This window comes from Equus quagga, chromosome 22 (genome assembly GCF_021613505.1).
Source record: "Equus quagga isolate Etosha38 chromosome 22, UCLA_HA_Equagga_1.0, whole genome shotgun sequence".
In the NCBI taxonomy this organism is placed as follows: Eukaryota; Metazoa; Chordata; class Mammalia; order Perissodactyla; family Equidae; genus Equus; species Equus quagga.
Window position 1 is genome coordinate 19,314,643 of NC_060288.1, and position 27,025 is coordinate 19,341,667.

Consider the following 27,025-nt stretch of genomic DNA (forward strand, 5'->3'; position numbering starts at 1 on the left):
GCAAGATCTGAACCAAGGAAATCTGACTCCTGAGTGCATGCTCTTAATCAATGTTTTACAAATGTCACTGAACAGAAAAGGTCTCCCTAAGGATGGAGCTCCAAAGAGTAAGCAGGCTTAGGCCAGATGGAAAAAGAAGAGAGTCTTTCAGAGGGAAGAAGATGGCGAGAGGGCCGAGGTGGAAATGAGCCAATGTGTCAGGTTGGTGAGGAGCTCAGCTGGCTGGAGAGGAGGGTTCATGGTGGAGGTGTTGGGAGAGAACAGGAGTCTTGAATTCCAGGCAAAGATGACCGTATTCTATTTGGTGCACAATGGGAGCTGCTCATATTGTAAAGTTGGAAGTGATAATAATGTAGTTTTTAGAAAAGTATATTTGACAGTTTTGTAGAGCATCTGAAGGGGATAGAGGAAACATTTTTCCAGAAGGATTGATTTGTTGGCTGATAGAATGTAAAGAATGGAACAGCTGATAGAATATAAGGCATGGAACAGAGATGGAGAGTCAAGGCTGATATCTAGATTCAGCCTGGCTAACAGGTGGAGTTGTGGCTCCACCAAAAGAAATAGGGAGATCACCAGTAGGAGACAGTTGAGCAGGGAGGCTGAATGAGATCCAGGAGCCTGGGAGGTCAGGATTAAGCTCCAGGGAGGTGGCACAGCCTGGACAGGCCACACGCGCAAGGGGAGTAGAGCAGGTGTGAGAACAAAGTCACACTGCACTCTTCATTATTTTGTCCACTCCAACTGGCAGTATTTCTATTAATCAGAGCAAAATAATATACTGGATTTTTTCGGCCTCCAAAGGAATTCCTTCTGGTCCTGTGTTTTGGAAATCCACGTTCTAAAAAGACAATGTAATATAAAACTCACCTCCAGATTTTTAAAGCACCAATGAGCCATCCACAATTACATATTCACAGAGCATCTGTTCTGCAGTTCCGTAGGTGGTTTAATTTGTTTTGCTTTTATTATAGTTTCTATTTTCTTATTACAAAATAGTAGATGCTCATTTAATTTAGAAAGTTAGAAACTACAGATAGGTAAAAAGAAGGAAGAGGTTACTGAATATCCCAAGATACATTGTCAACACTGTAGTGTAGAATCTTCTAGTTTTATTTTTATATGTAAAATGTATCAAAATGTACAAACCCTTTTACGATTCCTTCCATCCATAGTGTATCATGAATATTTTTCAATGTTATGGTTGTAATACCATAGAATGTCTAACTAAACCTCTATTGTTGGACTCTAAGATCATTTTCCATTTTTCACAGTCACAGTCATTGCTTCAGTAAACATCCAGGTAGCGATGATTTATTCCTAAGGGTGGAATTGTTGGGCCACAGGCTATGCCTTATTCTAGGCAGCTGACAGGATTCTCTACTTGGTTACTCTCTGGAGTGTCAGGCCTGGTTTTGGCTTGTGGTGTCAAAGGGACATCCACATCTCATTTTCTTAGAATCTGGGAAAGCTCTGAAGGAAAATGAGGGACTTTTCCTTTGTAAAGAAGCCAGGTGGGTTGGCAAGAGAGGCAAAAAGAAGGGATGACATTAGCAGGCTGGAAGAGCTGGAATGAGGAGAGAGGGGGGACATTCCAGTATGGAGGTCAGAATCTGTGGTCAGTGTCAAAGAAAGAACCTGGAGAAATGAAAGAGATGTTGCCGGGGCTAGAGGGACATCACATATGTGATCTCTTGTGACAGAGTTGAAAAATACCTATTATGACTATTTTTTAAATAGGACAGAAGAATCAGGCATAAGTCATTACAGTAGGAAAGACCTGAGTCACATTTCACATACATTAACAAGCTGTTGTTGGGATAGAAATATTGTAGTTATATTACAAGTGTTTTGAGTTGAGTTTGAGTCTTTGAATAGTACTCAAGAATGGAGATTGATAGATATATAGAAAGACAGACAGACACATAGGGATATTTCAGCTTAATTTCCGATCTTGGAATTATTTTCATTTGAAGTAACTCGGTTTGTATATTTGCATCTCTACTGATTCCTCATACATATTTCTTTTCATCACTGTCTCTGTTTTTTTCATCCTAAACTGTGGAGCTTTGATACATCTTACCCAGCTGTCTGTTTCCCAAGATTTGTACTCTGTTGATATGGCTCCATTCCCAGCATATCATGGAACAGTTATTTTCTGACACATTCTTAAAAGAAGGCTTAGAGTAATACAGATGTTGTACAAACACTTGAAACAGGATGAGCAAATATGCACGAATCTTAGTCTCCCCTGATGCTTGACACAGTTCCTTGCATGTGGTGGAATCTAAATAATTAATTTGTGAATGTGTAATGAATGTTGAATAAGGAGGGTATTCGATTACGTCTTTTTACCTTACTCCTTACATTTCTGTTTTATGCCAATGGAGGCATCAGTGAGTCTGCAAGGCAGAGTATCTGAATCACATAGTTGAGTGGCCCTGGGAGAGTCTTTTAAACTGACCTTCCACTTCTTCTCCTGTGTCTCCAACACTTAGTTGGAAACTTATCTAACCTCAGTTCGCTCCCCTACAACATGGGGATAACAACCCCTACCTCACAGGGCTGTGGTGAGGATGAAATCAGTCAAAATACGTAAAGGGCTTAAAACAGTGCTTAATACAGATTAAGCACTAAAGTTTTAGTTATTATTGGTAGTTTTTCATCATCATCATCTCATGGGATTGGGAGAAAATAATGTGTACCTCGAGTACAGTCAGTTATATAGTAGAAGCTTAATAACTAGTAGTTTTCCTGTCCTTTTCACCTTCAATTACTTACTGAATGGTTAACTGCCCATTAAAACAGAAATTGGGTTATCGTGAATAACACTGAGCTAATTTAATCAGATCTTCCATGTTTTTGTTTGGGGAGTGTGTGTGTGTGTGTGTGTGTGTGTGTGACCTTATTTAATAGGATTTGCAAGCTAGTTCGAGGCATCCATCACCTGTCAGTCAAAATTCCTTCAGTTCATCTCATTTTGGTAGGCTGGAAATCCACACCCTTTTCAGTTACAAACGTTTGTAACCAGAGTCTGTGTGACACCGGATTAGAAGCTCTACCACTCACAGTTGGGAGACCTTGGACAAGGTCCTTCTCTGACTTTAGTGTCCTCATCAGTAAAAGAGGAAAAACAGTCCCTCCATCCTGATGTGGTTGTGAGACCTGAGGAGGACCATCCTAATAACAATATCCAAAATGTGTGGAGCGCTTACTCTGTGCCAGGACTATTCCAAGTCTTGAACTTATTTGAAGAATTTTAGTGGCATGCCCAGCACTCCATAAGTGTTAGCCACTATTGTTGTTGTTACTACAAGTCTGAAGAGGTAGGTATAGCCATACTGTGGAAGGTGTGGCTCTAACTAAGGAGTCTGAAGGTCATGGTGGACCTAGGATTTGAATCCCATCAGCGTGGCTCCAAAGTCCATGATCTTACATCTCACATGACCTCTGCTGGTCACCACAGTTCTCTGCTCATCTGTGCTCCAGTCAACCATTTGTGAGTTATGCACTGAGCCCCCCTTCTGTCTCCTTTCAGGGGCTCTCCTTCCCTTGGAATCATGTGTCCTCTTTGTGAATGTTGAAATTCTTCCCTTCTCCCAAGATTCTCAGCCCTGAAGCTTTTTCTGGTCACCCTTGTTGGAATTCCCATGGCACTTTGCATAGGGGAACTCAAGAGCAGGGAACTCTTTAGATATCATTATGTCCCTCCCTCTCTGCTCCAGAACCTCCCACTTAATTCGCACTCATGAAGTATTTATGGGACCAATGTCTAATTAGCTTGTAATCAAGGGCTTACCTCCTGCCCTTGGCTTGTAGAGTCTGGGTGAAGGATGGAGCATGGACCCCCACCATTGTCAGCTGCTCACTGCCCTATGTGAGATGCACAGTGGTCTCCCACTTTGGGAGCTGTCAGCTCCCTCCTCTGTGCCATCCCATGATATAGGCCCCCTCTAGAAGAGAGGAGGCTGGGCTACATGCAGGAAGCTTCAGGCCTCCACTGATGGGAACAGACTCTGTGTTTATAAAGACCATGGGAGTCCATTGGAAGAGATACATACACACGTGTGCATTCACACACACACACACACACAGAATCCTAAATTTGAACAAACACTCTTTGAAACCTGGACTGGTCTATCACTGAGCTCACTGTAGGTCAGGTCTGGAAGTATGAGTTTAAAAGAAAAAGACCCAAGGTGAACTGATATGCTGGGATGTGGAGAGCTGCCTCCAATTAATGTAAATTCTGCTTATCTTAATTATACTTTTTTTGGCACTTTGTTGCAGCACCTCCTTTTGCTCCATTCAAATTTCACATCCTCCACTTCTTCCATCCCTGATTTGTTAAGTGGCTACAAGAGAAGGGGGGATCTTTAGGGGAAGCGTCTCTGTACAGCGCTCTGCAGGGCTCGGTGAATCCTTGTCTCTGTTCCATGGCACACACTCTTCCTCTAGAGGCCTGAGGTCATATTCCATAGCCCGCCACCTGGACTATGTGAGACCATGAGTAGAAATGGACATTTTAAATCCAGGTATTTAAACTGTAATCCTGCTAAATAATTTGTTTCCTGTTTTATATTGTTTGCACATAAGAGGGGGTGGAAAAATCCAGAAATGTTTTCCAGGGCATTTCCTTCCTTCCACCCCCAATCCTGCTAAAGATACAGCATGCAGATTTCACGGTGGTGGTAGGGTTATTCCCAAGAGCTAAATTTTTATGTGCCCAATTACTTTCCTGGTAGGAATGGCATCTTATACTTTCTCTCACCACAGTGCTAGCAAATGCTGGGCCCACAGAAGGTGCTTGAGATGTGTATGGATTACTTACTGATTTTGTGCCCTGGTTCCGAGCTCTACGGGGAATGTGGCCAGATATTATGGTCCACCTGGGAAGACCTCCACCTCCATTCTTACTCCACTTTTCTGTCTTTTATCTGCTGAAATCCAGCTCCATTCTCACAACCCCTTTGTGTGGTTGCCGAAGACTTTCATTCTGCCAAATGCATGTGTGTTTGTTGTTATGAATCTCTATTAAAGGCATCTTATGCTTTCAAGCATCAGTTTCTTGAAACTTTCTCCTTGATGATTTCCTTTCCTGATTCTTCTCTCTTCTGTCACCTCTTCTGTTCCTGCTTGTCCCTAGTTTGGCTCTAGATTTTGTTCTCAACCTTTTCTTTCTTGTCGAGTTTACTTATTCCTTTAGCTTCTACTCTCAGCCCTTTTTAGACAACTCCCCCAAATACCAGACTGGTGTTGTTGTATCTCCTCTGTGCCAGGCCTGTATTTCCGACTGCCCGTAGGATGTCCACCCTTAAATGACGCACATGTCATCACAAATTCAAAATCTCCAATAGCGAATCTACCATATTGCCTACCCCACTCTCCTTTCTCTTTGCAATGATTCCATTTCAGTCCGTTAAAATCTCATTCTTTTTGACACATGGAAATACAAGTTGAGTGGTCATTATTGATGTCTCTCTTTCTTCCACTTCTTATACCCAGTCTGTCATAAATTTTCCCCAAGAAAACATTCCCTGAGTTTGCTTCCATTCCACTGCCAACCCCCAGCCCAGCCCTAGCACCAGCTGTTGATCTCAGTGACAACCTCTCAGCCTCCCCTGCTTCCTCCTGCCTCTCCCACTCCTGTTCTCTTGACTTGTGCCCTGGTCAAGGTGGACCCATCACCCCCCACCTCCAGAACTGAGGGTGGTCCCTGCTGCCTGGTGAGTGAGACATGCACCCTGCTGGCTGTTCTCAACCCCGTGACTCACAACCCACTCCCTCTGTCTCCCTGTGTAATTGATAAATTAAATCCTAGAGTCATTATCAAGTGCATTCCACCCACCACACACTGGGGCCACGGCAGTGAAATGAGCAGAACAGATCCCTCCCCGCCCTTGTAGTTTCCTGGACTAGGAGCTCACTGCCTCTTAGCCCTCTTGCTGGCCCTGTCCCTTCACCTCCGACTTTAAAAGACCAGCTGATCTCACCTCCTCCTTAAAGCTGCCTTTGATCTCTTCAACCCACAGTGATGAATCCCTTTTCAGAATTCCTATTGTTCTTGTAGTGAGCACCCCGTTAGTTATTCTCTGATCTTTTCGTGTATATTAGTTTTAACTTCTTAACTGGATTGTAATATCCTGCGGTTCACTGGTTTTTATTTTCCATGCTAACTCTCCCCAATGTTGGGTGTGTGTTATTTGTCATTGTTGTAGTAGGATTCACAACTACTATTAAACTGCAATTATATGTGACGAAGATATAATTAGGATAATACAATGAACCGGACATGGCATGAAGTGCTTTTATGCATTTTCTTCTCTAATGAGTGGGTATTCAGTACATATTTAATTGACTTAAGGAAGGCTTGTTCAGTTGTCCACCAGCTGCGGGTCTCAGGTGCCTTCTGCTGTCTGAGACTCAGTTTCCTCATGTGTAATCCTGGAAGCTGGATGCCTGCTTTCCAAGGTTCTTTCCAGTTCCAATGCTGTGCGTTAGTTCAATTTCAGTCCACTCGTTTCTAGGGAATCCTTACTGTGTACTCTGCACAGATTTCTTGCTTAGGGAATATAAAACAAATATGGCCAGTCCCTCCCCTTCAAGTTTTTACCATCTATTGTAATAACAGGAAGCCAGGGGTGTCCTAGGGGTTGAGAACGAGGGAGCCAATCATGTCACTAGGGGAAAGCAGGGAGATTCCTGAGAGAGTTTCTAATTAGAAGCTTCCTGAAGGAGGAGAGATTTCCGTTCAGTTGAAAGGAGGCAGTTGACAGAGTGGGAGTACAGAGGCACCTCTTGGCAGAACTGGCGGGCAAAGCAGCTATTCAGCGGTGAACCAGAACAGGCTGTGTTTAAAACCAACCAACCCGACATTTTGCTGGGTGCTAAATTTAAAGCGGCGACTGTCTAGATGTTGCTGTAACATGCCACAGGAGAGTCTGGACTACATCAGAAAAGAATGTGGATCTCACAGCGGTGAAACATTTGGGTATCTGAGATGCATCCTCAGAATAAAACCATTTTTTTTGGCATCCGCACATGCTGAGGCTCGTAAGCCATAGGGGAGCATCCGTCCCAATGATGATAAATCTGCATTCCTGTCATAATAGAATACAATTAATTACCAGCACAATGGGCTAATAGGACAGTTTCATAATAATAAATATTAATTTATGTCTCTCCTTACTTCAAAAAGGAACTGAAGGGATTTGCAAATATATTCACAGGCAATAAGATAAAAATACAAGAGATAAAAAAACGAGAAAATAAAGTAGAAATAACAGCATAAGGCCAGAGAGGTTCAAATTCCCAAAAGCTCTAAGTACCTTACCGGAAGTGGGGCTGAACAATCAATGCATTTTTTTCCCTAAAGGAAAGTTTTCCTTTTTGATATCATAATGTAGCATCTCAGAGAATCCAAGCTTGTATTCAGAGACTTGTCATTATCGATCAAAGAAATTTTGCGTCCTGGAGAATGCTGTGTGCTTTCCTTCCTGCTGACTGCTGTTTAAAACTCATTAGACATGAAAGCTGCTGGGAAAATCCCTGCCCAAGGCTTTTTGGCTGAGTTTCCGTGGCTGCATGGCCCACGCACCAGTGATTTTACTTAAGGAAACCCCAGTTCTGAGGTCAAAGAGAATTTCCTCTCTTTGGAAAACAGAATTGTCAGGTATTATTCCCTCTTAGGAAAGGCTTTTCTCTCTGCCTCCATCCCCTGCCACACTCATACACTTTGTCCCCAAATACACTCTTATTAGTTTGTGGCATCGGAGAGAGGGCACTCTGCCCCGGGCCACGGTGGGGGGTTATATGTGACAGCAGTGGAGCAGGAGTGATGGCTGCCAGGCCCTGGCCCAGCTGAGATCCGGCTCTGCTTGTGTTGACAGTGTGAAGCAGCAGGAGCGCTATGGCCAGCTGACCCTGGTCAACTCCACCGCGGCTGACACGGGCGAGTTCAGCTGCTGGGGGCAGCTCTGCAATGGCTACATCTGCAGGAGGGACGAGGCCAAAACGGGCTCCACCTACATCTTTTTTACAGGTAAAATGTTTGGTGTATCAGTGGAACTCTTCCAACTTCTGGATTTGGCCCAGAATGAAATGTTCTCACTGGGTGCTGAATATCAAATGATGACAGTCAGAGCACTCGCTGTTGGCCAGGCTCTGGGCTCAAAGCTTTGCAGCAATTATTTCATGTAAGTATCATAACAACCCTCCAGGATAAGTATGAGTATCATTTCCATCTTTTCCAATGGGAAAGTTGAGGTTTAGAGAGACTAAATACGTCCTTAAGGTCACACTGTAAGTAAGTGGCTGGAGCAGCATGTGAACTCAGGACTGTTTGATTCCAGAGTCTGTACCTGCATTGTCCAATATGGTAGCCACTTGATATGTGTGACCATTTCAATTTAAATGGGAATTAATTAAAATTAAACAAAATTAAAAACAGTTTCTCAGTGGCATTTGCCACGTTTCAAGTGTTCCATGGCTGAATGTGGCTAGTGGCGATCCTACGGGATGGCGCAGACAGAGGATATCTCCATCCTCGCAGAAAGCTCTATTGGACAGCCTTGTATAGACTTTTACTCACTATGCTCTCAGAACCGGTGACGATCACCTTTCTGGAACCTCCGTAGTCACAGAATGCCTGGCTAAAGGCTTCCTCGCTTTTGTTCTTATGAGTATTATGAGCTGAAGTCTTGGGGGCAGGATTCCCAAAGGCTGTGGCCCTGTGGCTTCTGCACCTGAAAATGTGCAGGTCAGAGTGGAGAATTCTTCTCTTCCCCTGTAGGGCTAGGTATGTATTTGCAGCTTGCCAGCCTCCTTTCTCTGCTGAGCTCTCTAAACTCTCAAGTTAGAGGGGACGATTCGACGACAAGGTTCAGAGGTCAGGAACAGCTTTCAGGAATCTTACAAATGCCGCCCCCTGATGCTGCGGTTGTCCAAGGCATTTCAGGTGAAGCCAGAATGCTTTCTTAGTGCCCAGTAGTGTCTAGACAGGGGCTTTCCTGCCATTTGTCTACGTTCTGAATCCATCTACCTTTCAGACCTACAGTGACAGGGCTATGACTCAGATGATCTTATGCACTGGCCCTTAATGAATGCTTTGACAAAATCTCATGTATTTTGCCTTCCTGCTCAAATGGCTCTTCTCTGGCAAGCAGTGCATTAGCAGAGCACTCGACAATTCTGGAAGCCCACATGTGTCACTTGATTTCCACAACACCCTTGGAAATAAGGAGAAGCTACTTTATTATCTCTATTCGAGAACTAATAACGCTGCTACTGAAACGCAAAGAGGCAAAGCGACTCATTCAATGTCCCATGACTTGTCATGGCAGAGTAAAGAGTCAACCCCAGTCTTTCTGACCCAGGATCCAATGTTCTTACAGCCCTAACCCATTTCTAGGACAAAGTGAGGCTAGATTGATAGACAGGCAGACAGACACTAGCTAGCATAACTGTTGTTGTCAGGAGAATTGCTAACAGTTGTTCATAGGTAATCCTTTCTGATCCTCATTCTGGAACGTGCTATACAGAACTGCCATGTGTCCTTAGTATTATACCACACTGGGAAGCAACAGTGGAAAAGACATTTGATTAAGACTAATAAGAGCCTGTTATTCTGGAAAAGGGCTGATATCATATGTCAAATTGCAGAATAAAGATCCTTTGCCAAGATTAGCACTGTTGTGTATTCCCAAAGTATTGGTTTTTGAACTGAGATTTTAAATTGAAGACCTCCCTTAGCAGAATGTCCCATTAGGGTTATGGGTTCTTTTTGAGTTTTGGAGGCCAGTCCTCTTTCTTAATTTATGGAAACCCTTTTGTGAAGCAAAGGAAGGCTTAAAAATAAATATTTATTTCAACTCTCCAGAAACCTGGATCAAAAAGGGAGGTGCCCTAATGTGTTGTTGTATCATTTTCTCATTGCTCAACACTAGGTTAAGAGTCCATTTAGATTTTCAGTACAGTACTTAGCAATTTGTCTTTTTAAGCATGGGCGGGTTTGCAAAACCCAGATGAGCTGTTAGGGAGGCTGAGCTTCGCCCTGCTGGCTCTGGATTTTTCTGACATATGCTTTCCCACTACCCACACAGAGAAACGTCTGGTATTCATTATGTTTGTGTGTTTCCTGGAGTTTGATTGCAAACACTGTGAAGCTTCTTTTTGCCTGTTGTTAATTCGTGCAATTTTTGGTTAAGCAACTGTTATATGTTGTGTTTAATCTTCATCCAGGAGGTTCTCAAAGGGTTTTCTTTTCCTCTCTAACTTTTTATTGAAGTATAACATATACAAAGAAAAATACACAAATCATAACTCTACAGCTCAATAAATTATCCTCAAGTGAACATACACATGTAGTTATCACCCAGGCCAGGGAGGAGAAATTACCAGCAGTGGGGCTTTCTCATAGCAAAAGACTTGGGCTCCAATTCTTACATTAGTAAAACCACACTAACCAGCACCTTGCTAAATATGGAATTTGTTATAATTTGGATTTTAGTTGATAGCCTATTAACTTTATTTTTCTTTGGAAATCTAAATTTCCGTGTTTTCTTAAGGTAATGTTTGTCATCTACTGGAATAAATACAAACATATTTGCAGGGGGCATATCTCATCTACAGTTTTTTAAATGAACTTCAATGCCTTTTTTTTGGTAGATGGAATCTACTGATTGCAAATATATTTTTGCTGTTTGTTAAAGCAACTGTGTGGTCACTTCGTTCAAAGCATGTCTGATGGTACCAGAAGACCACATTTTTGTGTTCTGAAATCAGATCGTTCACTTGTTCTACTGGCTTTGCTCATTGGTTCAGATTCCTCTACAAAACCTTAAAACAGAATTTGCTTCTAAATCTTACAATCATAAATTCCTTAAATGTTTTTGCTAAAAAGATGCCTTTACTACTCCAGATTCTTCTCTTTGCAAATGAAGATGTTGAAGCACAGAGAGATTAAGTGACACATGCAAGGCCATACAGACTTTCTCTGTGTGAACACATGGGTGTTAGGTGCGACATTGACAAAGGTGCCTCTTGCCTAAACCTGAAAGTCAATTTATCATGAAGCGGCACTAATCACTTGGCCTGATACAAAACCTTGCAAATGATGGAGGCTCACTGAGCCATGACATACCCTTTCTTGATCTCATGCAGAGCCGGGGCAAAGACCTCCATGTCAGCAAACTTGGCCATAGAACTGTGGGCCATGAAGACTTTTGATGTTGTGTCCAGGAATTCCGTCCCCACCCTAAAACACCATATGAATGTGGAACAAAGAAGGCTAGTGAAGGAAAAAGCCAAGAATAATTATTCATTTCCAGAACCTTGCAGGAAAAACATGGGAAACAATTTAACAAATGTTAGAGTGTGATTACGTTCAAAGATTTCTCTTAGCAATTACTATAATATTCCTTCACAGAATGATCCAGAAAACTAAGGATTCAATGTGCCGTGCCAAAAACAAACCAAAAATTCCAACCCAGATTTCCTTGGCTGTCCTAAGGAAAGGATGGATAAACCTCATTTCTGTAATATCAAATGCCATCATCTAGAGCTTAAGAGAACAGGGAGAGTGAACCCAGGAGGCATATAAGAAACTGACTGAAGGTCCTCAGGCCGGTGGTGGCCAAGTCAAGCTCAGAACTTGAGGCCAGCGGGTTCCTCATCTGTCCCTCCCTGATTGTCTTTCCTTGACGTTGGCAGGAATGAGGTCCCCTGGGCTGTGAGGACAGGGTGAAGATGCCGGTGCCCTCACTGGGCGGGGCCTCTCAGAGGAGCTCTGTATGCTGGGAAACCCCTCCCCGTGGGACCTTACTGAGCATGGCTATGGGGCTAATTCTCCAGAGACACAGCAGATTGTTCACAGATCTTAAAACTGCTCTTAACATAAGGAAATCAGTCCCCTTGCCTGCTTCCTCAGTGGGGTAATCCATGGGCCTGATTTGGGCTTAAACTAATACTTTTTTGTTACCTTTAAGGAGATAGGAAGTAAAATCTTTCTTCCAAAAAAGGAAAAGCATTAAAAAAATAGCTTTTTCTATTCACAAGGACTCAGTATTCTGAGTATATCGCCAGTCCCCTCCCATCTTTGTGCTCTGAGTGTAAGAATCCTTAAAGTGTGCTCACCTTGTTTCTCCAGAATAAATAAGCCTGTGTCTTTCCTTTTGCAGAGAAAGGAGAACTTTTTGTACCTTCTCCCAGTTACTTTGATGTTGTCTACTTGAACCCGGACAGACAGGCTGTGGTTCCTTGTCGAGTGACGGTCTTGTCAGCCAAAGTCACCCTCCACAGGGAGTTCCCAGCCAAAGAAATCCCAGCCAATGGAACGGACATTGTTTATGACATGAAGAGAGGTTTTGTGTATCTGCATCCTCATTCTGACCACCAGGGGGTGGTCTACTGCAAGGCGGAGGCTGGAGGCAAGTCTCAGATCTCTGTCAAGTACCAACTGCTCTACGTAGAAGGTAAGCCTGCTCCTACTGGCGCCTAGAGCTTAGTTATACCAGCTGGTCAGTACCAGGTACTGCTGTTCTCAATTGTGGATGGACGTTATGAGGCACAGAATGCTGTTCTTAAAGGCTCTTCTCTGCACCGTCATTTCTAGAATGCTCCATCTCCTGGACTGGAATCCCGACCCAACACCCCTTGACTCCCTTCTCTTCAAATCTGTAAAACGTTAACTCTGGTACTACCTCTGTATGATTGATGAGCAATTCTCCCATATCTCCAACCTCTTCTTAGAGCATCTGCTCAGATGAGAACATCCTCTCTCTTTTAACCAAAATCGGCTGTCTCCTAAGGGCACCATGCTTTCAGTGGGGTCAGTGTCCTTCTTGCGCCCAGTCCCACTTCCCAACCTTCATTCTCTCACCCTCTGTTAGGAACCTCTGCTCCTCTGAGACTCATGGCTCGTGGCTACACCAGCTTTCTCATCTCCTTTCCTGTCACAACTCTCTGGCTCACTGGCCTCCTTGCCGCTCCATTTTCTGGGTGACATCTACTCAGAACCCATTGGCTTGGTTCACTGACCACCTCATCTCCTTCACGGCAGACACCCCTACCTTGGTCACTATTTTAACAGGTCCACAACTGCAACTGCTCTGACTTACGAATCACTGAGTCAGACCTCCAACTCCAACCATAGCCTCATACCATCCCAAATTGTTTGTTTGTTCGGTGTTTGGCGACTCCTTCCACATTGATCCTCACCTCTACCCTCTACTCTCTACATTCCCCAGTGCTCTCCTGCCCCGCTACCCCAGCTTAGATTCCAGGGCTCATCACCTCAATGCTCTTTGTCAATGCCCTGAACTCCTTGTCTCTTTGTACTCTCCTCCTACCTGTCCAAGAAAACATCATCCTCGATGAACATAACTATATCCTTTCTCCATGCTGAGGCCTGCTTGAAAAATCCCACACATGAGTAAATTAATTCTCTTCCAGTTGGCCTCACTCCCCACTTCTTGATACAACTGAAATATGCCCAAATCTCTCCACTGAACATATTTTTAACATGACCATTGTAGTGAGGAGTTTCAATTCAGTAGGTTCATACATGAAATACTTTTCTCTCCAGTAACTTCCATTAATTCTGCTGTATTGAAACCCCCTTTCCTAAGGGTAGTGAGATCCATTGATGATATCTTGGTCCAATTCCACATCCAACAGGCACTCTGGGTTAGTAAGAAAGTCTCATCCAGTTTCTAAGACTGTTCATTTAGAATCTTTAACCCCACATTTGACCCAAAGTCTGCTCCTGCTCCCCCTACTGGCATGCAAGCTACACTGGTGACTCTAGTGGCTTGGAGTTGGGGGTGAGAGGTGGGGTGGTGGTGTTAGTAAGGGAGACGGCCTTCCTACCCACCTCTTGCTCTGGTGCTGGCCTGAGGGGAGAATGGGAGAGGGTGCAGCCCAGAGACAGCTGTCCCCTGTAGTAAATGCTGACCTGGCTTGTCTATGAACCCCATGGGGACAGTTGGTGGCTCCAACACCTTGCCATGAGTGATAAGGAACTCACCCCTAAGCAGCCTGTGGTGCCATAGGCCGCTCAGATTCAGCCTCATCCTCCTTCCGGACCCTCAGCTGAAGGCCTCTGCTGTTTGTGTGCACCTCTTTGCTCCGAGCCGCATTGTCATCTCAGAAAGGCTGTAGCCCTGACATTTCCATGTCCCTCCAGTCCCCTGACTCTGGAGCATGTAGGAGCCAGAACTTTACAGCAGAAACACAACCCAGGTGCCCTGTCCTCTTGGCACTCCCCCATGCCATCCATGCTCATGCTCTCCTGACCTCGGCTGTGGCACAGGGACAGCCACAAGCAGATCTCCTGCTGCAAAGCAACGTGTCACCTCCCCTTCCTTGACAAGTGATTGTCCTGAGCCTCCCTCTCCTGACTTCCGGGAGGGAAAACACCCCCTCACCCGCCCCTGCACATGAGGAGAGGAAATAGTTTCTCTTCATACGCTCCAGTCCCTCAGTGACGACTCTTCTCCCTCCCAGAACTCTTAGATGGCCCGGGGTGAATGGTCCGCACGTGGGTAGAGTGAGTTCTACTGCATTCGTGCTGCTTGGGCAGCCCTGTGGAGGGACAAGTGGCCCCAAGAGCTGGCTGCTCTCTGAGGGGAGAATTTGGGTTTCTTAATGCCTCCTGTTCTCAGCCACGGGGCTTATTGACTAGGCCATGGCCCCAACTCTCTGTTCCCAAATAACTCTCACAATGCTCCTTGACCACCCCCAGCCCTTGGCTAAGACCATCTCTCTTTCCCACCAGGCCAAACTCCTTGAAAGGGCTCTTTCCTTCCCTATCTCCATTTCCTTCCCTCCCACATGCTGCTCAGCTTTCTCTCCTTCCCTGGCCCCATTCTTTCCCTGCTTTCCTTTCAACTTTCTCATTTGTTGCCAGAAACGAGCTTTGCCATCTCTTTGCCTCTCCTGGTGGTAAACGCTGGCATTCCCCAAGACCCCTTCCTTCTCACTCCCCGTTCTCCTCCCGGGCCGCCTCCGCCATATCCACGATCTACTGCCTATCTGTTAATAGCTCCCACGTGAATATATGTGGCCCAGACCCGAGAGTGCCAGCTTCATGTATCCAACTGCCTACCTCACAGCTGTGCTTAGGTGCTTCATTAGCCTTCCCCTGAACTCAGGATCTCCTCCTGGACCGGGTTCTTCAGCTTTGTGATGGCAAAGCAGCCACCTGGTGTGCAGGCCCAAGACTGGGAGTCAACCTGACCCTCCCGTCTCCTCTCGGTCTTTTTGACTTTTCCCGTTAAATCTCTTTCAAATCCTGCTGTTTCTCTCCATCCTCACCACAAAAAGAGTTGAAGACGCTGTCGTTCCCTCCTTGGACTGATGCAAACACCTTTCCAATTGGTCTCCTCTGTGCCCACCTTTTCTCTCTCCATCTTCCCCACTGTAGCTGATTATAATTCCAATGAAAACCATTCAGTAGGTTCCTATGTTCCGTGTGGCCTGAAAGGCCTTATGTGCCCAGCCTCTGCCCTTCCTCCCTGCCCTGCAGCCTGTCCTGGCCTTCCTCCATCTCACCGTGGGGGCTTCGCACACTGTGATTCCGGTCTGCCCATGCCCCACCCTCCCCCCACACCTTCTTCCTCCATGCCTGTTAAACTCACCCTTCAGATTTTAGTTCACACGTTCCCAAGGAAGCCATTCCTGCTTCTCAGACTATTCTGAACTTCTGGAGCACTCTGGGCCTCTCCTTCATAATTCTTAACTCAAGTTTTAACTTAACCATGTGATCACTTGCTTAGTGTCTGCCTCCTGTAGAATAGAGGCCATGTCTGTCTTGCTTGCTGCTGTCGTCCCACCTTCTAGCACATTGCCTTGCTCAAGGCTGCCAACAAAATTCCTTAAGTGAACTGAGGATAATGAGGAAATTTATATCTGAGTTGCTGTGACGTAAAGGGACCACAAACGTAGGTGGCACTCCTGCCCTGCCTGGGAACATCTTCTCCTTAGGAGATTTTGACTTCCTCTTCTTCTGATGGCAGCCACAATGGCAAGACCCGGGGAGTTCTGGATAACTACCTCATTCTGGACCACCAAGGTAGAAAGAGCAGGCTTCAAGAAAACCAGAAGTGGTGGCATAGACTAGTCCTGGTGCTCACTGGGAAGCTGGAAGAAAGGCAGCAATGTTACATACCTGTCCAAAGGAAAGAATGTGTCTGTAGGTTTGTCACCAACGTTGTACTCATGGATTTCATCTCACTTGCCCTGTCTTCTGCTTACTTCCAGTTCCCAGCGGCCCTCCCTCAACAACCATCTTGGCGTCCTCAAACAAAGTAAAAGGTGGGGATGACATCAGTGTCCTCTGCACTGTCCTAGGGGAGCCTGATGTTGAGGTAGAATTCAGGTGGATCTACCCAGGACAGAAGGTAAGCGCAGTACCCTAGTCTCAAGCCAGCCGTTTTAATTCAGTTTTGCCCTCCACCCCCAGCCAACCTCCTAAGTGAGACTGGTCATAACTTAAGAAGGGCAATAAATGCAGGGGACTATGGTAAGGGCCAGGGCTTGCTTGTTTTCTTCTAAGATGTTTCAGTATATTTAAAAATGGCTTTTTTAAAGGACAGGAAAAAGGTGACAGGTTTCCATTAGGCAATTCACTCAATGTACCCTCTTCATATGTGGTTTTTCCTCATTTTTCCCTTTAAGAAGGGGAAGGGGCATGCAAGGGAAGGGGGAGGGTTCCCTCTTCCTCCACCCCCAACCTCAATCTTCAATCTTAATTCTGGGTCGATTAGAGGGCAATCTAACCTCCGGGTATCCTTCAGCGTGTTCTCCTCTGTACAAGCTGTGCCCTGTGGCGAGGAGCTCTGGGCAGACATCCACCAAGTGGGCATATTAGCCCAGGCCTGTCAAAAGGTGCTGTGAGGCCAGAGATCATTTTAAAATAGACTTCCCAAAAGAGCATCTCCAGCCTGGTTAGCTTCTGCGTGTTCTGCTCACTAAAATAAACAGCTTCTCTACCAACATGGAACAATCCCTTTGTTGCCAGAAGAGATTTGGCCTCCCGAGACATACTTAGTAGCCAGTACACTTCTGGCTCAAGGGCTGTGATTGGTGGAAAAGAACTCTCCCCGGAGAATGGTATTTTCTAGCATCCTGGAGCTAGGGTACTTGTTTTTAAAAAGTATTGTCACACTTAGAAGACATTAATGATTTTCATTACAGGTTTTCTTCTCTTATGTTGCTAATTATTATTTTATGAGCAGAAAAGGGTATTTAGTACTGTAAATATTTCAATTATGTTAAACTAATGTAGAAAACATTACGTTCTTATAACCAAAGTTGGTGAAAGTGACCATCTGACTTCCTAGAAATAGAGAGTTACGTCATCTAGGGCATCATGTTATCCATTCTTGGTACAGCTTTCTCCCCCTGGAGTTTATGGCACACTTGTCTAATCACACTTCTCCTCTCCCAAATCTGAACAATCGAGAGCTCTTGTTCGTTTACACAGTGACAGCTTCAGGCTTCTTTTTGACTTTAAACTCAGTGAATAAGGACCAGTAAGCGAGGGGGTGAAAGTGGGCATTTGTGAAGAGCAGTGGAAAATTTTAATCCATGTTTTTACACCAGTTCTATATTCTTGCAGTGCCAAAAGAATAAATCTTATACTAAGTAAAAACTTAACTGAAGAAAAAGGCAGAAACAGAGAGTCAAACAGAACAATGAAATTCAAGACTCTGCTTGGAAAAAAACGCAGCCTAAAATGGGTACACAGTGTAACAGCTCCATGAGCTATGCATCCCAAATAGTCTTCTGTAAGCATGTATTTTGCACTTTGAAAGGCACACAGGACAGCGTTGGGTGGATGGGAGCTGTTTATAGCAGCTTGTCGTTGGTGCTTCAGTCCTTGTGGGTGTCGTTCAACAGGATGAAAGGCCCGTGAGGATCCAAGACACTTGGAGGCTGATCCACAGAGGGCTCGCACACACCACAAGAATCTCCCAGAGCGTCATGACAGTTGAAGACTTTGAGACCATTGACGCAGGATATTACATTTGCACTGCCCAGAATCTCCGAGGACAGACCACAGTTGCTACCACTGTTGAATTTTCCTGACTTGGAAAATGGAGTATAATGAACTGATGGAAAGCCCATTTGTGTACACAACCAGCTTTGGGGTTCTTTTGACTAGTGCTTTGCCAGAGGTCGATGTCAAGTGCCAAACCCCAACCCTCGCTTTGTGAGTCAGACCCAGACATCCAAACTAAAAGGAAGTCATCTGGTCTAATAATAGACGTGTTAACTCTTCTAACAGAAAACATGTATTTCAATTTCTTACCTACATATATGCATTTCTAGTTTTTCTACTAAGAAAGCATATATGCAGACAACCTTATATAATCATTTCTATTAAATGAGCAAGTTTTTGTAAAAAATAAGCAGGCTAAGTGCTCTTGTATTTTAAGTTGGCTTGAAGTACATCCAGAAGGACTTGCTGGCAGCAATGTTTGGGTCAATATGTAATACTCGATATAATAACCACAAAAATGAGAATATAAAAATGCAGTGACATACAGTTCAACTACTTATTCATGGCAGCAACTCAAGATTTGAATGCTAGACAAGTCACTTTTTCCTTGGCAGCAACTTTAAAGCTAATATGATTTATGAAAGTATTGAAAAAAATCAGATTCTTGCTTTTTTAAATTGCTGCATTCAAAATTACTAATTCTAGATTAATCCATTCAATAAGAACTAGAGCATGTGTTTCTAAAAGTTTAACTTTCAATATAAAAGAGATGTACAGATCAAGGAAGATTCAACTCTGTTTAGACTTTGCCATCTTCAAAATATTTAGACCACAGCTGTTCCAATTTTCTTACCTTATACGGCAGAATTGTTAAAACCAGCCAAAATTTATTTCTCAGATACACATGGCTTTCAATTTAGAAAAGCTCAGCTCCAAGTCTAGCTCCGTGAGCCAAATATCAGCCCATGACCACTTTTGTGGTTGCAGTGGAAATTCCTGGAAAATAGCTTAAGAGGAGACATGATGTCAACTCCTGTGCTGTGGGAAGGGCTATCAACTGGACGACACCTTGAGGAGTGAAGTATGTCAGCGGTTGCAATTCTTATATTGAATATTCCAGCATTATTTATTTGATCAGAGTAAAATACACTTTCCATCACTACAAACTGAGCACAACTACAGTTGTTTACACATCCATATTTTTATGACGTGCCAACATTTTGCATCATACATAAAACATTTGGTTTGAAAAACATCTTAAAGTTTTGTTTCCTATTTTCTCTCCTGTTGTCTCCCACTCTCTGAAGACATTTTCTATTAATTGTGTCAGACTGATTTCCCCAGACACCTAAATGGTACGGAGGACAGCAGGGAACAGCACAAGATATACCATGCGTAGGGGATGGATGGCAAACCTAACTTTGGCTAATAACATGGAGAACTTAGAAGGGTGAGCAGAGAGAGATTCCAGGAAGGGGCAGTGAACTTATGTTCCCATTTATCAGAAGCAAACATGGAAGGTTACATACATAATAAACTATTGGAGGTAAAAGACTGCAGACACAATCACTAATTTGAAAAAAACATGCGTCATGAATATCAATTTGCTATGAAGTATACATGTAAGTGATGACTCAAATATCCACCTCTAGTGTCCTGAATCTGTTCTTACCATAGGGGTTATCTGTACAGCCGTCGAACGTCAGCAACGCAGGTTAGTAAATACTGACACTGCGATGCTGGCATATGCAAGCAGAGGGAGAAAAAGCCACAGCTCTTCCTTCCACCTCCCCGCAAAGTATCAGAACTGGGGGAGGTAATAAGCTTTGAAAAGAAATCGAAATGCAACTTGGAGGAGAGTTGTACAAGCCACATCTTCCACTTGTTGGCCATTTTGCCACCTTCCCAGGACAGAAAGACTCCTCAAAGGGTATGTGGAAACTTAGCATTATCTGACCGGACTGTTTTGTTCTATTAAATACTGCATCTATGGTTTAATCAAGGTGCTCCTATTCTTTAATAAGCACTGAATCCTATCTTAGTTTTGTTAGCCACTGACTCTCTCCCATTCTTTATTCTCTCTAGGGTTTCCCAAAATTTGTAATATCAGATCCAGGCCTTGGTTTACTTGGTAGGTGGTTTCAGTACCTTGAAGATGAGCTGGCTCTGGAAAAGCATGTTCCTTTTTCCTTGTCCCAGAGAAAAGTAGGTAGGAGGTAGAAGGTTTGCTTTCGTGGCTCTGGATGGGGGCGGAAGGAAAAGGAAGAGACGAGATAACGGGAAAGATGACAGTTTAAATCTGTGAGGATAGCCTAGATCAAGGTAAACATAAGGCAGAAGTAATCCATTGGTACTGCCCTTTTTCTTTATACAGATTTCTAGAAAAATTACAGTTCTACATTTGCTCACAGCCTGAGAAAACAGATCATAGTGTAATGTTAGGTTCACATGGGTAAGTTAAAAATCTACAGAAAAAATCCTAGCCAGTTTCAACTGACATGGCTGAACACTGAAAGACTGCCACCAAGATACTCCAAAAGGATTCTGAGGATGTACAGACATGGACATCTCAAAGCTTTTCCTGCCATTCCCTCTCCCCCCATATCAAAGGGCTGAGCGGAGGTGGTGGTAGAGACCCAGAATTCCAGCAAGTATTGCTCGCTCTTCTATGGCTTTTGCAGAAATGCATACACCAACTATGGTTTGATTGGTACATATCCAGATATGTTCAGCTTTTGACTCTGAATACACAGCAAAGGAGGCAGCATCAAACACATGACACTCTGTTACATCCATCTCATTCACACATCCCCAGTCAGACCAAAATAAAAGTCACAAGAAGGTGTCTGTGGTGAAGGACATTATAAAGGTTATAAATCTTTATCTTAATAGGCCCCTGAGAGTTTTTCCCCTTATGCTTAGGTGAAAAAGGCAATGAACAAGGTTCTCGTTCTCTAAGTGCTTTGTGCAACGGCGTCCGTGTAGACCAATTCCGAGATCTTCTGGGGAGGAGTCTCTTGGACCAAGTCACGTCGTCCTCCAGAGTTCCAGTCTCATGAGGAGCCCATTCTGGGGGTGGCGACTTTCTAGTTCTAGGGCGGTGATTACACGGCAGCTAATGTAGCTCTTGCTCCCAAGGTCATGGTTGGGTCAGCCCTGCAGACCTGCAGACCTGCAGAAATGCTTCCAGACAGTGTCCCGGCTTTCCGACAGCGTCATCTGGGTGAGACGCTGGGGCTGGAGAAGGAGCCAGAACTCCTGGGTGACTGGAAAGGGATGGCGGAGGACGTGGGGGACCTCTTGGGGCTGCACAGGTCCCCGTTGTGCAGCTTCCACAGCAGCTCCTCGTTCTCCATGGAGAGTCGCTTGTTGACTTTCGACTCCTTCTCCAGCGACTCCTGCAAGACGGCCTGCTCAGTGGATAGTTGCCTTCAAGACAAAAAAGAGCCAGAAACCATGTGGATCTGAGTTACAAATAAATAAATAACTTGAAAAACTTTCCTTGCCATTTTATATTTGAGAGTCCAAAAAAACGATCCCTTTGGAATAAAGGAGTTCTGCAGAGCTCCTGGGCACGGGTTGTTGGCTGGCTGACAACTCCTGGAAATGTGAGTTTGAGCCAAAGAAAAAGCTGCACTTTAGGGGGCAATTTCATGGTAGGCTGAGTGCCACTCCCACAAATATTCTGCATGTCCTATGACTCTCTTATGTTTGGGCCTGTTGCCTATGGGTCACGTGATGCTCCTTCACCGAAACGGTTCTTGGTGTCAACAAGCCAGGGGCCCCGGGGGGGGGGGAAGGCTAGCCCGCTTAAGTCTTAGCATTTGGTCCAGGCCAGTATGGTAAAAGCATGAAGCGCTACCATCATATTTTCCAGATAGAAATAGTACCTCTTTAACCCCCCACTGCAATCGTATCTCCAGGAGGTACAGGGGTGGAGTATGGTAAGAAAGTAACACTCGAAGTTCGAGGAAGGGAGGAGCCTGGGAAAAACAGGTCCGCTTTATTTTTACCTTGAAATTGCCATGTGCTTGTCCATCCGAGCTTTTAATTCCTCATTCTCCTGCTGGAATCGCTTCAGTTTGTCAAGCAGGGCTGTGTTGTTGTCCACCTTGGTGTACACAAGAACGCCAACATTTATGCATTAAAAATAAAGTCCGTCATTTCCTAAGGCACATTTATGGCACAAGCACACTTTGGAGAGACTGAATTAAGGAAAGTTTAATAGTATGTTGAGATTCATGGACACTGACTCCCTGCAAGAAGAATCGGAAGCAGCCAAATAGAGCATCTGGATGTTATTTTTTAAAAAGTGAATGCCGGGCTGCTTGAAAAGTGACACACCCAGGAGGTAACTAATTTGTTCCAGGTCACACCGTTTTAGAATCCCCACTGAGAATTGCTGCCCTGCCCTCTGCAGCCCTGGGGGCTGTACCTCTTTCAGTTTCAAGGTGGTAAAACAAAAACTGCAGCCAGACAGCCTGCCTTTATCAAGGGCACTACAGCTTCTTATGGAAAATTTTGCAAAAAAAAAAAAAAATTCCCACGTTTGATGAAAACTCATAGGCCAACAGTTCACAGTTCTTGGCAATGATTAATATGGTCTTAAATATGGTTTCCAGTTACTCTTCAGCATTGGCCTCTGAGTGGCCACTCAAAGCAGCAGTTCACAAAGCTCTGTAGAGCATCGGATGAGAGGAGCGACAGTATAGAAAGCTCCCGCCTCAGTTCACCCGAAGATATGTTTGTTCTCCTGCTGGCCTGCCCAGGCTAAACTTTCAAGGAAAACAAATTGATCAGTTGCGAGATTAGAGGACAAAATCCCAGAAGACATTTAATCACTTAACGTGATGAAGGGCTGATGACGTCACAGCTTGTTTTCTAAGGCTCAGATTTGATGGCTTGCTTAGGAGGCTGCATCACAGCTCTGTCAGAATTAACTCTAAGTCCCTGTCCTTGCAGCTGGGACTGATCTCCTGTGACTATGGCTTTTAGTTTGGAGTCCTACTGTTCTTTTTTTTTTTTTTCCTTTTTCTACCCAAAGCCCCCCAGTACATAGTTGTGTATTTTTAGTTGTGGGTTTTTCTAGTTGTGGCATGTGGGACGCCACCTCAGCATGGCCTGATGAGTGGTGCCACGTCCGCGCCCAGGATCCCAGCCGGCGAAACCCTGGGCCACAGAAGCAGAGCGCACGAACTTAACCACTCGGCCACAGGGCAGCCCCCCTATTGTTCTTAACATCTCCTATTATCCAGAAAGTGCTCAGGACAAGTTAATCAAATAAAATAACTTTCAAAAAATGAGACTAGCATGGAAGAGAAAGGGGACCTTGGAATTTGCAGCAATGATCAAGGAATTCAAGATAAAACATGAGGTGTGAAGATCTGGAATTAAGAGACTGGGCAGTGACTGGCCTTAAAATACTATCTCATCTAATTCCTCATTTTATAGGAGAGGAAACCAGCCCTGGTGATGTCAGCTGATTACCAGCAGAGCTGGTTTTCAGACTGAAGCTTTCATACTGAGCAAGGCTCCTTGCTTTCTAAGTGTCTTATTATCTACAAAGGCCTGGAGCTTACAAATAGATAAGGGAACAGTAGTTTACCTTTCATCATATCAACCCATCCTTCTGCATACACACAATGCAATGCTGGCTAATATCATGATGCCTCTTGGGCAGGGCAAGAGACAAACACTTGAGCATCAACAAAAATTAAAATGTAAGAGTCATTTTACAGCAGAACCTGTTCTTATCGCACATGATTGTTTGAAAAGTTTCGGTGCACGAATAGCACATGGGGCAGCAAATTATTAATAGGATTATCTCAGTCCTCACTCACTGCCACTAAGCAGAGTTATCAGACCTGATATAACACGGTGACCCTTGGCAGGAACAGGTGTATATACCAGATTGGGGCTATTAACAAACCACGAGTTCCTCTCCTTCCTATAAAAAATAAGATTTCCTGGTAATTCAGTGCCCATATATCTACATGGGGGTTTGGACTTTCCCTTGCTCCGTGGAGAGGTAAGAGTCTCTAATAGAAAACGGAACCAAATGCCAAGCAAGCAAACGAAGAGCGACCTCTATGCTTCCTGTGGTCAGTCCAGGCTGGTTCGACTGACCATACTAACTCAACAATGAGTCACTTGTAACTGGAGAGAGAAGAGGCGAGCAGCGTGAGGCGTTGGCACAGTCAAGAGCAAAGCACAGCACTGGTTTGGGTCAACTAAGCTGCCTTGCCAGACCCTGCCCACTTGGTGAGACTCCTGGCTACTAGCAGCTGTGTTCCAGGGCTGGGTCAAGACTCACACTGAACACGCCGCTCCAACCCATAGTTCTGGATAGACTCACAGGCCAACATCCGGTCTCTGTCCTAGAGGCCACAAACTGAACTCTATTCCTCTTTTTCATAATGCTTGCTATTTGTCCAACCGCATTAATTTTATCAAAGCATAATTCTTTTATCACATTCTCATTGACATGCAGCAAGATGAAGCATTTAGATAGCAAGACTGAATTGCTCCAATGTGCTTAATTGACACATCCAACTGTTCTGGGCCAAAGAAACTGGCCTAGAGTTGGCGATATATTAAAGTACTAGTTTTACGTTATCTCAAAATCCTTCTTATGCAGTGAAGAGTCACAGGCCCCCGAAATGGGAGCCTGATTTGTTTGTTGTGGCTTTTCCAAGGACTGAATGCTGCTTTACACGTTCCTTGAAAAGAATGTTCCAGAAGGTGGCAATAAATAAGCCTTGAGCAAACACAGAAAAGAAAATGTAACCTCTCTTCCCTTTTGCATATTTCCAAATATCTTTAAGTGGCAGTTAAAACAACGGTGCAGTTCTAGTTCAGAGCCCAGGCCCTATTCCACACACGTTATTCTATTTGGTAAGGCTCTGGAAAAGACGTACCAGTTTCTCCATTTTCATTAACTTGACGTCCTGTTGATGCAGTTTCTCATTCTTGATCTCTAACACAGCTTTCAGGCTTTCCAGCTCTTGCTCCAGGTACATGATCTGAGGGTTTTTCTGGAAAAGACACAGCAGGATGTAGCATTGACTGATCATTTAACACCATCTCATAGTTCAAATTCTAATATAAAGAATCTTTGCTTAGATTTAGAAATTAGGCAAACAGGGAGCAAGCGACTTCCACCTTCTTACAGCATTTCAAAGAAAGGTGACAAGGGTTAAGATAATGGTAACCTCAAAGTCTTTGGTTATAACAATGAAATAAGACATTTCACCTTTGAAAACATTTCACTCATTCATCAGTAACTTAATATGGAAAAAATATTGGTAGCACCAAATATTTTCTTGGAAGTAACAGAAAAACCATTGCTTACAATACAAAACAGAACCGTAGCTAGAGACTCAGCAATTGCGAGTCCTTTACTGGTGTTTGGAGGGAGAAAAGGAACAACAGTTCTAACCAAAGTCAGTCACTGATCTGGAATGAAAAGGCGATACATTCATAGGGCTTTCTGGGAAACAACAGAAATGACAGTAGTGTCCTGAGTCTTTTAGATTTATATTCTGATGGGACTATGTTGGCCGGCCATACTTCTAGGGCAGTCATAACACCCTATCATTTTATTTTGTGACACCCCGACACCCACACGGCATACAGCATATACACTACTAAAATTCTTCCCAAAATAAACACTGCGTAAGGGGAGACATCCTCTTAGCGCACAGCACCAGGGAGATGCCCCGACTCCTTGCTTTATTTATGGAAATTCAACTGAACCATCCAAAACGTATGATACAAATTAATAGCACAAGATCTGCTGATCAGATGTTTAATGAGAGAATTTTGCAGACAAGAATCAGTGGTGCACATCATCAAAACGGTCCTCCTGGACAGTGGTTAATGCTCTGGACCGATCCTTGGGGAGAATCAGGGGAACGGGCCCGTGGGGATCACTTAATCAAACCCCTCCATTCACAGAAGGAGGCAACGTGTCCCACAGCTCAAAAGGTCTGCTCAGGGAACGTGCCAGAGCCGGAAGGTGCTGGGGCAGGGGACACCCACATCTTCAACTCCAGGGCTCTTTCCCAAATTTCCTAAGTTTCACATACTGTCATCCCTTTACATATGATTTTCTTCTAACCCTAAAGCTGGCAAATCCTATCTTGCTTTGTTAAAGGGAAACAGCACAATTTACTGTGTTGAATTTTAAAATTAGAACATTTACAGGCTTGTTTCACCTTATGCTGCTTCTCTGCCAGCCTGTCCCTTTCTCCCTCACTCTCGTGTGCCTTTCTTCCACAATCTGGGCACATTCCAACAGGAGTAAGGCAATAAGATATTCCTGCTTTTCTCACTCTGTTTCCTTCTTAGTTTTCCCAAAACCACTGTAGTCCCAGGAAGCTCTTTAGAATCTGTTCCCCAAACCATTAGTAAGGTTTACACCCTGTATGTAAGTCTAGATTTTTTTAAATCACTGACTATTTCTAAGAATCTTCCAGAATAAACAGCTTTGAAGTTTCATTAAATATGATCTCATCTACTTGTACTCAAATATCTAGAGGATCTCCCAATGAGATTATCAGCAAAAGAGCTCACGGAGAGACCAACACTTGTGCTTTGTTAGCTGGCAACAGATTTTAAGTGACAAGAAAGCTTTGCTTCTGCGATGTCAGGGCATAAATACACGGAATGAAAATGGTAGGACCACAGACAGAAGCAGCAAGAAAATACCTCCCCCACAAAAGGGCAGAGGAATAACAATAAAAGCTCCAAGAGAAAGTTGCGCATATGAGAGAAATTGGTACTTTTCAAAAGTGAGGATTATCCATACAATGAAATATTGCCCAGCCATAAAAAGGAATAAAGTAGCTTTACATGCCACAGTATACACGACTTTTGAACATAAGCTAAGTGAAAGAAGCCAGACACAAAAGACCACATACAGTGTGGTTCCATTTCCATGAAAACATCCAGAATAGGCAAATCCCTAGAGATAGAAAGTGGACTGGTGGTTCCTCAGGGCTGGGGAGTCGGCAGTGCGGGGGG

At 44.1% G+C, this 27,025-nt stretch overlaps 2 protein-coding genes and 1 long non-coding RNA gene across 14 annotated transcripts in view; 1 reads left to right on the forward strand and 2 right to left on the reverse strand.

The window, feature by feature from the left end:
- Positions 1-18,410, forward strand: part of PDGFRL (platelet derived growth factor receptor like) — a 47,153-nt gene extending 28,743 nt beyond the window's left edge. Inside the window, exons 3-6 of the mRNA XM_046648593.1 lie at positions 7,890-8,041; positions 12,177-12,470; positions 16,258-16,397; positions 17,899-18,410. Of these exons, the coding sequence (XP_046504549.1) occupies positions 7,890-8,041; positions 12,177-12,470; positions 16,258-16,397; positions 17,899-18,087 (775 nt within the window). The 3' untranslated portion in view covers positions 18,088-18,410. The remainder of the gene's footprint in view (positions 1-7,889; positions 8,042-12,176; positions 12,471-16,257; positions 16,398-17,898) is intronic.
- Positions 6,355-12,271, reverse strand: LOC124231708 (uncharacterized). Its single transcript, XR_006886658.1, has 3 exons — positions 12,133-12,271; positions 11,141-11,287; positions 6,355-7,100 (listed from the first exon to the last, which is right to left on the reverse strand). It is a non-coding gene; the product is annotated as an uncharacterized LOC124231708 (long non-coding RNA).
- Positions 18,411-19,103: 693 nt separating the features above from the next.
- The window catches only part of MTUS1 (microtubule associated scaffold protein 1), a 145,478-nt gene continuing 137,556 nt past the window's right edge, over positions 19,104-27,025 (reverse strand). For all 12 annotated transcript variants that reach the window (XM_046648585.1, XM_046648581.1, XM_046648584.1 and 9 more), the window contains 3 exons: positions 24,919-25,035; positions 22,015-22,112; positions 19,104-21,430 (listed from right to left, as the gene is read on the reverse strand). In XM_046648585.1, the coding sequence (XP_046504541.1) occupies positions 21,217-21,430; positions 22,015-22,112; positions 24,919-25,035 (429 nt within the window). In that variant the 3' untranslated portion in view covers positions 19,104-21,216. The remainder of the gene's footprint in view (positions 21,431-22,014; positions 22,113-24,918; positions 25,036-27,025) is intronic.